The sequence below is a fragment of the Ornithorhynchus anatinus genome, chromosome X1 (assembly GCF_004115215.2).
Source record: "Ornithorhynchus anatinus isolate Pmale09 chromosome X1, mOrnAna1.pri.v4, whole genome shotgun sequence".
Classification (NCBI taxonomy): Eukaryota; Metazoa; Chordata; class Mammalia; order Monotremata; family Ornithorhynchidae; genus Ornithorhynchus; species Ornithorhynchus anatinus.
Window position 1 is genome coordinate 13,690,307 of NC_041749.1, and position 15,416 is coordinate 13,705,722.

The 15,416-nt window shown below is 43.4% G+C and overlaps 1 protein-coding gene across 2 annotated transcripts in view; it reads right to left on the reverse strand.

Moving 5' to 3' along the window:
* Positions 1 to 15,416, reverse strand: part of PRKD3 (protein kinase D3) — a 74,555-nt gene that overhangs the window by 39,100 nt on the left and 20,039 nt on the right. For both annotated transcript variants that reach the window (XM_029050599.2, XM_029050600.2), the window contains exons 3-4: positions 7,322 to 7,460; positions 2,021 to 2,152 (exon numbers count right to left, since the gene is read on the reverse strand). In XM_029050599.2, the coding sequence (XP_028906432.1) occupies positions 2,021 to 2,152; positions 7,322 to 7,460 (271 nt within the window). The remainder of the gene's footprint in view (positions 1 to 2,020; positions 2,153 to 7,321; positions 7,461 to 15,416) is intronic.

Consider the following 15,416-nt stretch of genomic DNA (forward strand, 5'->3'; position numbering starts at 1 on the left):
GTCACTTAACTTCTCTGTGCCTCAGTTACCTCATCTGTAAAATGGGGATTAAGACTGTGAGCCCCATGTGGGACAACCTGATTCCCCTGTGTCTACCCCAGCGCTCAGAACAGTGCTCTGCACATAGTAAGCGCTTAACAAATACCAAACATTATTATTATTATTGTTACCAAGATAATCGTATTGAATCCCCACTTTGCAGATGAGGGAACTGAGGCCCAAAGAAGTGAAGCGACCTGCCCAAGGCCACACAGCAGACAAGTGGCAGAGCCGGGATTAGAATCCAGCTCCTCAGACTCCCAGGCCCGTGCTCTTTCCCCTAAGCCACGCTGCTGCTTCCAGTCCTGGTCCCGAAGGGCGAGAGAACAGACTCTAGGTCACATCTTCCTCTGTGACTCGCAGATCACAACCCCCTCCTTGGGGGCTGGAGGAGCTCTAACACCGCAGGCCCTATTCAAGTGCTTAGTCCAATGTTCCGCACACAGTAAGTGCTCAATAAATACCACTGACTGACTGATAAGGGGTCAAGTCTCCTGCCTATAGGAGCAAATCAGAAGAGATGATCCTGGTTAAAATGCCCCATCCGCCAGCACTGGGCAGCGTATTTATTTTCTACATAATGGCAGCATCAAGACAGTAGCTAATGCCGAATGTGAGACTGCACTTCAACACATCTCAAGTGAGTTAGCAAACAGGGTGGGCACATGCCCCTACAGCTGCAGATTTTAAATGCAGATGGGTGGGTGGTGAATAAAGGGAGTAGGCCAGGGCGACGTAGAAGGGAGTGGGGGAAAAAAGGAAATGAGAGCTTAATCGGGGAGAGGCATCTTGGAGATGTGCCTTCAATAAGGCTTGGATGGGGGAGGGAAGAATAGTCACTCAATTAAATAATAATAATGATTATGGTATTTAAGCGCTTACTATGTGCCAAGCACTGTTCTAAGCGCTGAAATACTTCCGCACTCAAATACTATTGACAGATTGAAGAGAAGGTGAAGTTGAGATTACCTCTGTAGGAAAGAGAAATACCAGCTAGGGCCAAGAATAAACTGCTTTCATTTCCAACTTTCTCAACGATCAATTAACATCAATTTCAACTAATCTTCCAACCACAGGCTTAAAAACTTTATTTGTACACAGAACTCATTCCCTGCTTTTATCTATCCTCGAATATTGTCTATCTAACCATCTTGTCTATCTCGTTGCCGACCCCTCACCCTCGGCCCGTCTCAGGCCTCGAACCCCCTCCCCCTTCATATCTGACAGACCATCACTCTCCCCATCTTCAAACTCCCTCTAGACTTTATGCTCATTGTGGGCAGGGAATGTATTCATTATACTGTAGTGTTGTACTCTCCCAAGCCCTTAGTACAGTGCTCTGCACACAGTAAGTGTACAATAAATATGATTGATCCAAAGCCTTATGAAAATCACATCTCCTCCAAAAGACCTTCCCCTACCAAGCCCTCATTTTCTCTACTCCCGCTCCTTTCTGTGTCAACCTCGCACTTGGATTTGTACCTTATATTCACCCCACCTTCAGATCCACCACACTTGGGTATATATCCATAATTTATTTTAATATTTGTCTTTCCCTCTCAACTGTAAGCTCCTTATTGGCAGGGAACTTGTCTACCAACTCTGTTACACTGTATTTGTCTAAATGCTTAGAACAGTGCTCTGTACACATTAAGCACACAATAAATACAATTGAATGACTGCTATTTTATCATTAACACACATAAATGTCTGTTAATGCTCTTCACTTTCACTCTTGCTCTTCACTGCACAACTCTGAATACAAGCAAAACTGAAACAGAATGCGCCACTTCATATTACTCAACTCCCCTTTGAATTTCAGTAAATATATCTCTTCTGTATATTGCACATATTTCAAATAAAAAAGATTAGCTAATCGGCGTCAACTCCTGTTAAAAAATATTCTCCAGCGAAAATGTCTAAAACACTAGTTTTTAAATGTTTGCAATTTGTCAACATAACAAAAACCCAGAATACATACCTTCACATTTTAGACCTTGACGTACCAATCCCCAAAGCATTTCACCACAATAGTCACAAAACGTAGGAGCTTTGTAAGAATGCACGTAGAGTGCGTGTGGACGAATTTGGAAGTCCTCAACTGTTGCCAAAGCTTAAAAAGAGACATTGAAATACATTACATTTGGTCATTCCGATGAAATTAATGAAGCTTCACTAAAACAGTATACAAAAAGACAAACTGAAGACACCCAGGAATGGCTTTCATCTTAAACTTTGGATAAATCTGATCTTTCCCGTAGAACGGGCCCAGACCGGACACTTTAAAGAGCCTCAACCCTCCTCAAGGAGTGGGATCGGTGGGTCAAAGAGTCCTCGAGATTCAACAATGCTTGGCTCAATTTGGAGGCCAGAGGACAGCGACAATTGCCTCCTTAACATGGCCACTTCCTAGACCGAACTTGGAAGCATTACCCTGCCACTCGATAATATGCCCTGAGTCCCGGGGGGCACAGTAACGGCCCTAATAGAGATATGCCTCACAATTCAGAGGGTGCTTGTTTCTGGAGGAACTGCAACACTGCAAAAGCAAGTTATTAAACTCGGCTGAAAAACAAGGTTATGTTCTTGTTTTTATGATGCTCTACTCTGACAAAAATCCAGGGAATATGAAGGTAATACTCATTCGTGGCAACCCCTTTCTCCCTGCTTTTATGGTTTTGTAGGGGTCAGACTGGCTTATTAACAAGTATTACTTTCCCTCAAAAATGCCGTGAATGGCAAAAGCAAAGCTCTAACCTTGTTTTTTCCGATATACTATATTAGAAAAACAAAAGTTAGATTCCCATTTTCCTCGTTCATGGAATTCTGTAGGGAAGATATCCCTCCTCCTGCAAACTTTAAATGCTGGGAAAAAAAAAAGTCAAGAAACCAAACATCTGTGATGTATCTCTAGTATAAAAATCTAAGAATTGCCCAAAATAGCAAGGCCCTCCCCTCTTTTTCCCCTTTTTATTTTCTTATCACTTGGGTTTTTTTCTCCTTCCTCTCTACTCTCTTCTAATAATAGTGGTAACTACTAAGCGCTCAATATGCTAAGAACTGGGCTATTTACAAGAAAATTAGATCAGACATAGTCTCTTCCACAGAGGGCTCAAAATCTATGCAGGAGAGCATGTACCCTATCCACCGCAAGTAATAGGTGAGGACACCAAAGCACAGAGAGGTTAAGTGACTTGCCCAGAGCAGACCAGTGGCAGGGCATGGGCTAGAAGCCAGATCTCCTGACTCCCAGCCACTTGCTCTTTCCACTGGCCCCTCCTGCAATTTGGCTCAGGAGAACTATGAGTGTTCGGTACATTAGTGACAATCTTCGTGGCCTCGTCAATAGCTGAGGAGGACAACGGGTTCCACTCTAAATTCCACAATTGATCCTTCTCCTCCGCTCGCTAAAACTCAAGGCTCCTTCCGTCTGCTTTCTGTGTATGTGGTTGGTACCACCCTCGGGCTCTTCCATCTCCATGGCACGACAAAACCCAAAACAGAAATTTCCTTTTCCTCTCCAATAGTAATCACAGAAACATCTGAGCTAGAATCTTGATCCTCCCTTTCCTGCCAAGGGAAGGCTGCTGTTTCTTCTTCGCTTTTCTCCCTACAGCACAGGAATGAGTGTCTACTAGGAACGGAAATGCTCATCTTCTGAGTAGGGTACAGGTTTTTACGGTTTTATCAAATTTAGCCCATTTCTACTACTGGAATCACTTCTTAAAATTCACAATAAACACTTATATATTCCCCAAAATTAAATTTAAAAAATTGTGTTCGATTTTTCCAAACAAGACCAAATGGATTTCTAGACTGTAAGCTCCTTCTGGGCAGGGACCATGTCTACCAAATTCTGTTATACTCTACTCTTCCCCAAGCACTTCGTACAGTGTTCTGCACACAGTAAGCACTCAAATACCACAGATTGATTTAATAATAATAATAATGTTGGTGTTTGTTAAGGGCTTACTATGTGCAGAACATGTTCTAAGCGCTGGGGTAGATACAGAGTAATCCGGTTGTCCCATGTGAGGCTCACAGTCTTAATCCCCATTTTACAGATGAGGGAACTGAAGCACAGAGAAGTTAAGTGACTTGCCCACAGTCACACGACTGACAGGTGGCAGATTTACTAATCCATTATAAATACTGCCATGATCAACTAAGTTTACCCTACTAAACACTTAATAGCCTATCAATAGAATGTCATTTACCTATCTTTTTCTTAGTGAATTCCACTTTACAACACCCTGTAGGAGTCTGGAGAATCCTTGGGTAACTGGCACCAGCCATATGGTCTTTGCTTGTCTCCTGTGTCGGTGTTTTGCTCATGTCTTATGTTCTTCATCTAAATCCTCTCTCCCAACGCCGTCTCTCGAAAGCCAATCTCCCACCTGCTTTCCAAAATCTACTGTAACTCTGCTTCTGACCCCACCCCGCTTCACCAGCCAGAAAGCACCAGTGCTTACTCTTCTGCCTTCCATCTTTAATTGCTCACTTTATGATGTCTCCTATTTCTCTGCCTTCAAATAACAATATTAAGATCACCTCTCCTCCAAGAGGCCTTTCCTGGTTAAGCCCTCTTTTCCCCAGTTCGCTCTCTCTTCTGCATCGTCTAGGCACTCCGATCTGTGACCTCTGGACAACTGATATCCTCCCCAACCCCGAACCCAAAGCATTAACGTACATATCTTCAAATTATATATTATAAATTAATTTATAGTAATGTCCGTCTCCCCCTCTAGACTGTAAGCTTTTTACAGGCAGGAAATGTCTGCTAATTATTATACTGTACTTTCCCAAGTGCTTAGTACAGCGCTGTGCACATTGAAGTCCTCAATAAATACCACTGATTGATTGATTCAAACAGGCTCCTGTCTTCCCCATCCTACTACACCTTCTAGCTACTGCCATCTCCCGCTTCCTTTGCCTGTCCAAACTCCTGGAACGAGTTTCATATATCCACTGACTCCACTTCCTCTCCTCCCACTCCCTTCCTGGCCCTCTACAAACTGGTTTCCAGCCTCTTCACTCCACTGAAAACCCTCTCTCCTGACACACCGATGACCCCCTCCTTTCCAAATATAATGGTTTCTACTCTACTCTAATCTTCTTTGACTGCTTTTGATACCGCAGACCTGGAAAACCATCTCGATTTCACTGAAACAGTTCTCTTCTCGCCACTTCCGTTCAGTCTCTTTTGCCGGCCATTTCTCTGTCTCTTTTTTCCCCGTGGGTGTCCTTCAAGACTCTGTTCTCGGTTCCCTTCTCTCTCATTTTCCATTCACTCCTTGGGGGAGTTCATTTGCTTCCGTGGCTTCACCTGCCACCTCTATACAGATGACTTCTAAATCTATCTTGCCAGCCCCGAATTTTCCACTCTACATCATCTCTACACCGATGCCCTGCTGGCATCTTAAATTCACTGTCTGAAATATCATCTTCCCTTCCGAATCCTCCCCTCCACCTAACTTTTCCATCACTATTGACATTACCATTCTCTCCACTCTGAAGCCTTCCACCTTGGTGTTATCACTGATCTCTCTCCACCCCCGACCTCCCTCCCCTTCTCCTCCTCCTCCCCCAAATCCTGATGATTCACCCTTCCTCTCTATTCAAATGGCCAACACGCTGAGCCAGGCAATTGTCATATTGGCTAACTCAGCTTCCTCACTGCTCTCCCTGTGTCCAGACTCTCCCCTCTCCAGTCCAGACTTTAATCTGCATCAAGCAGGTACTCCTGCTCCATTGGCTTCGAGGCATTCGGTTACCTCGACCCCTCTTACTTAGCAACTATCTTCTACCGCTATACCCATCTTGCACTCTTCATTCCTCTTAATCTATTCACTCTCTTTTTTCCTCATCTCTCCTGTCTCGGACTCCTTAATCATGCCTCTCCTCCTGCCTGAAACTCTCTCTCCCTTCAAATCTGCCAGTCCACCAACAATTCATAGTATTGAATGAATTCCTTTACAAAGTCCTTCTAAAATCACATCTCTACAAGAAATCTTCCCCGGTTCATTTTGGTTCTCCCCAAGTTGCATCCCCCTTTTAGCACCTCAGTTCTTCTGTGTTAATTATGCACCTATATGCCCGGAGCACTTTAATACAGATCAATCGATGGTATTTGTTGAGCGCTTACTGTGTGCCAAGCACAGTACTAAGCACTTGGGTACAATACAACAGACTTGGTAGACACATTCCCTGCCCACAATGAGCTTAGAGTTCAGAAGGGGGTCAACTTACTTATTCTGTTTAAACACTTACTCCCCTACATATCCATTTTTCCTTTCTCTTCTTCTGTCTGTTTATAATTTTGTCTAAGTTCATCTGAGCAGAGAATGTGCCTGCCAACTCTGTGGTATTGTAATCAGTCAGTCGTATTTATTGAGCACTTACTGTGTGCAGAGCACTGTGCTAAGAGCTTGGGAGAGTACAATATAACAATAAACAGACATGTTCCCTGCCCACAATGAACTTACAGTCTAAATTACTCCCAAGTGCTTAATACAGTGCTCTGCTCACAGTAAACCCTCAATAAATATCATTGTTGATGATAACTATACTGCACTCTCCCAAGAGCTCCCAAGGCAGAGTGCTCCGCACACCATAAGAGCTCAATAAATACTACTGATGAGTTGACTTCCTTCACTTCAAAACCAAAACTGATATTAGGTCTTGGAATCATTTCTGGCTTCAGCATAATTACCCAAATATCCCTATGTGAGCCAACAATTAGCTGTGATGTCAAATTTTGCTGAGTTGTTGGTCAATGCCAGAAAAGCGTGATATTACTGAAAAAATACTTGCCAAGTCAATGCTGTTGAATGTGACGTAAAAATAACACAAAGCTTGAAATTTACACGTGATTTTTATCTGAATAAAAAAGATGAAACTAGATTTTTTTTTAAACCAGAAAATCTACACTCTGCTTATGAAGCAGTAATAATAACTGCTCAGTACGCCAACCTCAACTCTTACTCTACATTTTCTTTTCCCCGTGTTTGACGACAGAATTCAGAAATATTCTTAAAACCTATTTCAGCTCTCAACCTACTATACGGGATTCAGCAGCCTTATAATAAAGAAAATTTCTCTAGTAAAACTGCCGAAGAGCGAACAATCACCTGGCAATAGTTACCACCGATGGCAAAATGTAAGCAACTACAGAGCAAGGGCAGTCTAACTTTTATCACCTAGTGGAGTACTCTACATATGTGGGACTTATCTGTTGACAGAAAAGGCAGCAAGACCAAAAATCTTTTGTATTTTCAGTTACCTGAAAGAACAACTTCCACTAGGTCTCCTTCATGAATCTCTTCTGCTGAGGTAATCCGCTGCAAAATATTTTCTGAGTGCAGATCATGGCGAAAGAGGAGGATTTTGTCATACATGCCAAAGAAACCACACTCCGGGAACTGCAGGAAAAGCATTATTTGTTAGAATACTGGCATTTTCAAATGGCATAAACAACACATTTTCAATTTCATGTAACAGTTTTAGTGTTTGAAATCTTCAAGTCAAACAATTCCAAAACAGGCAGTATTAAAACGAAACACATTCAGCTTTAAAAACAGGTTCCTAATGAAATCAAGAGTTACTGAGAAATGGGGTTTTACTGAAATAAACGGTGTCAATCTCTCAAAGACCCGATGAAGACAGAACATTTGCACAGCACTGGCTTCAGTCGATTCGCTTTGATTCTGAGTAGTCAACTGACAGACAGCCAAGCGTTCCCCGGTTGAGGTAGCGGGAGGAGCAACTGGCTGAACTCAGGACAATCCCCGTTACCGGGGACCTGCCATCTTTGGGGCTGGGATGGTGGGAAAGGGTTGTCACTCCTTGCCGGGGTCTTTCTCCTCCTCCTTTCCTTCTTCAGTCGGCGGCCCTGCCACCGCAGCGAAAAGTTTAGCCATGACGCGTTTGTTACCTCACTTTTCACCGCATCGAGGCAGAACACAAGGGGAGAACCACCACAGATGGGTTGGCCCTGGGTTATTATAAAGAGCAGAGTAACCATGCATTTTTTACGGAGATCAGACCAAGGAGCCTGGCTTAGAGGAAGGAGCATGGACCTGGGAGTAGGAGGATGTGGGTTCTAATACCGGCTCCGCCACTTATCTGTTATTTGACCCTGGGCAAGTCATTTAAATTCTCTTTGCCTCAGTTATCTCATCTCCAAAATGGGGATTAAGACTGTGAGGCCCAAGTGGGATGGGGACTGTGCCCAACCCAACTTGCTTGTATCCACCCCAGCCTGGCACACAGTAAACGCTTAACAAATACTAGAATTATTATTACCTCTTCAGCACCAGACTTCCATTTTTGCAATCTCATATTTCCTCCCGTCTCCAGGACATCTCCACATGGATGTCCTACAAGCATCACGAGGTCAACATGTCCAAAACTGAACTCCTCTTTCCTCCCAAATCCTTTATTCCCTCTGACTTCCCCATCTCTGTTGATGACACCATCTTCTTCCTGTCTCTCAAGCCCACACCCTGGGCATTCATCTTAATTCTCCTCTCTTTCCCCCCGCATATTCAGTGGGTCACCAAATCCTGTCAGGTCTTGCTTTACAACATCTCCTTCCTCTCCATCCAAACTGTCACCACAATGTCTCAAGCACCTGTCAAATCCCAGCTCAATTACCACATCAGCCTCCCCAGGGACGCCCCCCGTGCCTTGGCCCTCTCCCCTCTCCTCTCCACAATCACTCTGCTGCCCGGATCATTCTTCTAAAAAATCGTTCTGCACACTCCTCACTGCTCAAAAACCTCCACCGGCAGCCCATTCCTCGCGGCATAAAGCAGAAACACCAGCCCATTGACTTTAAGGCACTCAATCACCTCTTTCCCACCTACTTATCTTCACTCTCTCGCCCTGCAACCCAAACCACATGCTTTCTTCCGCTGATGTAAACCTACACACTATGCCTCATTCTCCTCTTTCTCGCCATCGACCTCTTGCCCAGGCCCTCCCTCCCTTCATCCGGCAGATCACTAGTTCGCCTCATCTTCAAAGCCTTTTAAAAATCCCATTTTTTCCAGGAGGCCTTCCATGATATATCTCTCATCTCCCCACTCTGTTTCCCCCTCTCCAACCACTTCAACGCTTCTTGCATCACCTCTGCACTTGGTTATTCACCACACCCGCTCTTCCCCCAAGTACTTGTTTATAACTGTTTTAAACTCTGCGCTTCCTCTGACGTTTAATTTATTTTAATGTCTGTCTCCCCTGCAAGATGTTAAGCTCCTTCAGGGCAGGGAATGTGTCTACTTGCTCTGTTGCACTCTCTCAAATGCTTAAATTCAGTGTTCTGAACCGATTAAGGCCTCAGTAATTATCGATTGATAGTAAGCATTCAATAAGTACAACTGATTAATGGGGAGGGATGGGGAGGAGGAAGTGGTTTTTAATAAACTACACATATCAAAAAAGATAAAAAGATAAAAGAAAGCCATCAGGGCAGCCACTTCATGATTTGAAAAAATCGATTTTTTAAATTACTGGACAATAGAGACGCAAATGAGGTTAAACGGCCTTGCAAGCAGCCGCAGGTCCACAAATCTAAAGCGAGTGGATATTTACGGCAATCTAGTACAAAGATAAAGAGTATTTTTTTTTTAAACTATGCAGAAGCTGTTGTAGCTTCTTGGGAGGGCAATTGATAATTATAACATAATCTGGGCTAGTAAATCTTTATCTGCTGGGCTCGTTTAAACTTTAGCAACCACCTGCAAAAAGAAAAATAGTAACTCGATCAGAAGATTAAATATTTGCTCCAAATATGGAGGATATAACTAATAAATAGAAAAAACATCTCTCATATCCAGGTTCACCCAGAAAACTCAAAGGTTTTCTGAAGAATACGTGCCTCTCCAGAAGTCTTTTACATGCTGTCCTGTACAGTAAATATCTAGACTAGAAGTAACAAAACCGTCGCATCATCGGCACCATCGCACAAGAAAAAGACGGACCAAAAAGTCAAACATTTTCCCTTGCTTAAGACGATGAAAATATTGTTTTTCCACCAGTATGGAAACCCAAGACTGAGGAGAGGAAGAGAGGGTGGAGAGGGAGAATGGGTTAAGAAGGAGGAAGGGAGGGAGGAAGGGTTGAGGGGAGCAGGAGAGAGAGGGAGAGAGGAAGTTGAAAAAGAGAGAGAGGTTCTTCCACCCTTACCAAGAAGAAAATCATCAATAGCAGTAGGAGTTGAGGCGCAGAGAAGCTGTGCGTGCAGAAGAGGGAGGAGGGGGCTCTTTGAAATTACGCATTTGCTCTTTCCCATCCCTGGATAATCCCATTCTTGCAATGGATAACCACAGATACAATGATTCAGAAATTCCTGTTTGGAGTTTCTGCTTCCCTTGGGCTTCTGGGTCTCCCCTTCCAACAAGTTGGAGAGTTTAAATAATAAAAAGGAAAAAGGATATATAGGATGCCCCTCTCCTTCATGTTGGATGTAGGGTCCTGTTTCTTGCCCAGTCTCCTTTCGCCCACCAAAAAATTCATTCATTCAATAGTATTTATTGAGCGCTTACTATGTGCAGAGCACTGTACTAAGCGCTTGGAATGAACAAGTCGGCAACAGATAGAGACAGTCCCTGTCGTTTGACGGGCTTACGGTCTAATCGGGGGAGAATATGTGAAAAAAGAAAACCCATATGTGAGATCGTCTCATTTATCTCCTGGCTTTTCCTTTACACATGTTTTTAGTACTCTCCCTTCCTGAACATGATCCTTCCTTGCTCTAAAACCTGGAAAATTCTAAAAATAAACCATATCATTTTATTTACACATTTCTATGTGCATTTCTCCAAGAGATTAATTCTGTAGGTAGGATTGACTTGCCCTCATAAAATGAAAGATTCTCTTTCAGTTGCATTTCATAATATGCTTTCAAATAAATGCTTTTAACATGCTGTACCCTCAAACTCTACCATATTTTGGAATGCTCTTAGCACAGCAGATTAAGGCTGAATTTTGAATCAGTGCTTATTTTGTTATTATAATGGTTTGTAATGATGTCAAATGGAACAGACTGAAGAGCAGGACTTAAAGCTTTCTAAGTTTCTCCTAGGTGATTTTACATCATATTTATCAGAAATAGGTTTTGAATTTTAATAAAATAACTTACATTCTGAAGCTAAGAAAACTAAATAATCTTAGGTAGGTTATTTTTAAAAATAAAATAAAATAAGCCACCAGCTCTATAATCAATTTCACAAAGGTTCTTGGGCCTGAGCCTCTGTGTTTGGACCAAAACTCATCCTCCTTTTGCAACTGGAGACTCTGACTGATTCTAGCACAAATGCTTTCTAGTTTAAAGCCACATCAATCTCCATAGTAACGCTTTCTAAACATATGGTTTAATAATTTAATTAAATGTAATAATTTTAAAATAACTGGAGACATTTACCCCTCCTCCACTCATCTCCTCTTCTGTAGCTCCTAGAAACGTTATAAGGGAACCCAAAATAGGCTGAGGCTCTCAAGGGTTGCTTTGGTTTCTTAAGATTCACGTGCATCTCCCCTCTGTGGCTTTAAAACCCTGACGTAAGATAATATCGGCTGCCCCGGCCCTCTCCTGACCGTATCTGATATTACTGAATTTCCTGAAAGCAAATTGAGAAGACTCGATTTAGGTTTTGTTTTACAATATTTAACTAAATATCTTAATAGACTAACAATTAAAAGAAATCAGTTGGAGAAACCTATTTACATATATACAAGAACACTGGGATCACTTAGTAAGATGTATTAAAACAGCAAAAGGAGAATTCTGGCTTACCACCAAGTTGGATCATTAAACACCCAAAATCTCTTCCTCTACCAGAATTCAAAAATAACAATATCTGTCTCCTATAAGACTACTGTGAGAATTAATGAATTAATTTTAGAAAGGCAATTTGGGATCCATAGGAAAAAAGCACTGCAAAAATTAGCTATTAATATACAGTGCAGTCTTTTAGTTCCATTACATCCCATACATTATTTCATTCCTTCTGGGATGTTCCTAGGTATTTCCCAGCCCATGGTTGGTTTAAATGCCTCATCGTTCATTCATTCATTCAATAGTATTTATTGAGCGCTTACTATGTGCAGAGCACTGTACTAAGCGCTTGGGATGAACAAGTCGGCAACAGATAGAGACAGTCCCTGCCGTTTCACGGGCTTACAGTCTAATCGGGGGAGACGGACAGACGAGAACAATGGCACTAAACTGCGTCAAGGGGAAGAACATCTCGTAAAAACAATGGCAACTAAATAGAATCAAGACGATGTACAATTCATTAACAAAATAAATAGGGTAACGAAAATATATACAGTGAGCGGACGAGTACAGTGCTGTGGGGATGGGAAGGGAGAGGTGGAGGAGCAGAGGGAAAAGGGGAAAATGAGGCTTTAGCTGCGGAGAGGTAAAGGGGGGATGACAGAGGGAGTAGAGGGGGAAGAGGAGCTCAGTCTGGGAACGCCTCTGAGGGAGGAGAAGAAGCTTTGCCTGGCGGAGGAGAGGGCAGAGTTAAGGCAGGAAAGGATAAATTTGAAGTGTGTAAGGTCGGCTTGGTGCTTGGACTTTCGCCAGCAGCGCTCAGCAGCTCGAGCAAGGAGCGTAGGAGGCGGACGGAGGAGGTGATCCAGGGCTGTGGGTTAGTGAAGCGAGAGCGGCGGAGGGAAAGGGGGGCGAGAGAGTCGAGATGAGTAGAGAGGGTGGAGTTGAGAGCGGAGACCCGCTCGTCGAGAGTGGGAAGAGAGGACAGGGCGGCAAGGTGAGGCGAGATGCTATTGGAAAGACGGATGGGATCAAGAGAGCGGAGGTCTCTTCTTTCCACCATTTTCTCCCATCTCCCACTAAAGATTGATGCCCTGTCTTCTAATTTTAAAATGTTTCACTTAGTCCCACTATTTTAATTTGGGGCTTTAAGTAATGTACAAATTATTTGATTTTTTTTTCTCGGCAGAATTTTGTGTTTTCCTGTATTCAAACTCAAAAGCCCCTCTTTACTGTAAAACCAACAAAATCAGTGTTGATTTAATTAACAATTCAAATATGAATCTGGCAAACATGAAAATCAAGACCATTCTGTAAGGAAACGTAGTTAACATCTCCTTTTCCTTTCCCCCGACCTTCCCAGACTTGCCACTTGGTCTTGGTTGTTTACATTTTACCATGACATAACTGGAGTAAAAAAGAGAAATACGTTTACGTTAAAACATCCTGTGTGATTGGAATATTTTACAAATGATTTCCAGAACATTTCACCAAACATTTCACCAATGTTCACAAGATCCCTAAGAAGTACATAGGTGTTAAACATTATCCTTCTTTTCAGGTGGAGCCCAAGGCTCGGAGGCTCTGCCTACAAGTCAAATAGCAAACTAATGTCAGAGTCGATTACGGAAATGTTGAGAAATCTCCAAATGAGAGAACTAGAGAGCTCCACCTGAGCCGTGAGTTGAAATGCTGAGTTGATCTGCTGTGATGAATTTAGAACAAATGCAAAAATGCAGGCTGTACTAAAGCAAGACGGTACTTTACATATCATTATGTTCTCTAGTGTTTATTAACTTCTTTCCTTTAATGCCAGTTTGAAGGTGCCGGGATGAACTCTCGTGTCAGCTGGTTCCTAGCCACGTATAATATTTCTCTCTCAGTATCAACTACAAAGAAGATGTTTTTTCTCTTTAAAAATAAAATAAAAAACTTTCCCCGCACCCCTGACCTCCTACTCATTTGTTGCACTCCATGTCCCTGAAGAAGCACAACTGACAGGAGAGAGTTCGAGTGGCACTGCCCAATTCACTAGAACTAGAGAAGCAGCGTGGCTCAGTGGAAAGAGCCCATGCTTGGGAGTCAGAGGTCATGGGTTCGAATCCCTAATATGCCACTTGTCAGCTGTGTGACTGAGGGCAAGTCACTTAACTCCTCTGCGCCTCAGTGACCTCATCTGGAAAATGGGGATTAACTGTGAGCCTCACGTGGGATAATCTGATTACCCTGTATCTCCCCCAGTGCTTAGACCAGTGCTCGGCACATAGTAAGCGCTTAACAAATACCAACATTATTATTATTATCATTACTATTATCAATTCCTACAAACGGGTTCTCAGTCCTGAAGTTTCAGGGCTGAGACTCACCTGTGGTTCCTCACCCCCCACCCACCCCCGCCATTCTGTTTTACTGACACTTTGGGTCTCTCAAACTGAGGCCGTTTTCCCCAGGGACAGATACAAGATATGCCCATGCGGAGGTATCCTCGCACATTTTCGCAACCGTGGTGATTGATGTTGGGTGGGTGCCAGCCCTCAACGCTTAGCCAAGGTGATCCTACTTTCCGTCCTGTCAAGCCACAGATCTCCTGATTCCCTTGGTGGAGAAAGGGCTTGGGAGGCATATTCCTGATTTTCTCGCCTGCCTTTTCACTTCAGTGAGTGGAAAGACTCATCTCCCTGCTGCACTCCAGCCAGGGTACCCCTCCCTGAAGCTCCCCCAAAAGACTGAAGGCATGACCCCGGTGGCCGGGAACAGCTAGAGCCCAGCAGCATCTCAAGGTTATTTTGTTATTTTCCATTTATTAAGCTCTTACTACGAAGGAAGAGCTGGGGTCGATACTAGCTGGGACACAGTCCAAGTCCCACATGGGGCTCACCGTCTCAACCCCCATTTTGCAGATGAGGTTACTGAGGCACAGAGAGGTTAAGTGACTTGCCCACAGTCAGCCAGCAGACAAGTGAAGCTGAGTCCTTCTGAATCCCAGACCCATGCTCTATCCAGTAGCCCACACTGCTTTATCTCCTACCCCGAGAGCCTACGAGTTTTAAGTACTACATATAATCAACGTGTAAAGTAAATAGACGGTCATTTTCCTCTACTGCTTCTAATCTCATTCAGTTATTTACTGAGCGCTTACTGTGTGCAGAGCACCGTACTAGTGCTTGGGAGACTACGATATACCAATAAAAGGGCACATTCTCGACCCACAACAATCAACAGGCACATCCCCGGCTTAGCTGTTGTCAGTCTAATGGTGGAAACTATTCCCCCCATCCCCACTCCTTTTTTAATCACTGATTTATTTGTATCGGGTTCACAGAATGAAGGTCTGACGTTAATTGTCTCGAACTTCTCCCCCCTAGAACCTGTTGCTTCAGCCACGAGCACTGGCTTGAATCTTCTGCAGAAAGGAAAGAATTCCCTCTCCCAGTTCAAGTTTCCAGAGTGGTAATGGCCGCTTGAAGCTGTTTTGGCCCGGCACAGGGACGTACGGGGGTGGGGTTGGATAAGTACTGGTGAGCTGCCAAGCCACTGCAACCCAGCTGTAGTAGAAAAGACAAGGCAAGGAAAGCAAAACAGAATGACAACTGGTGTT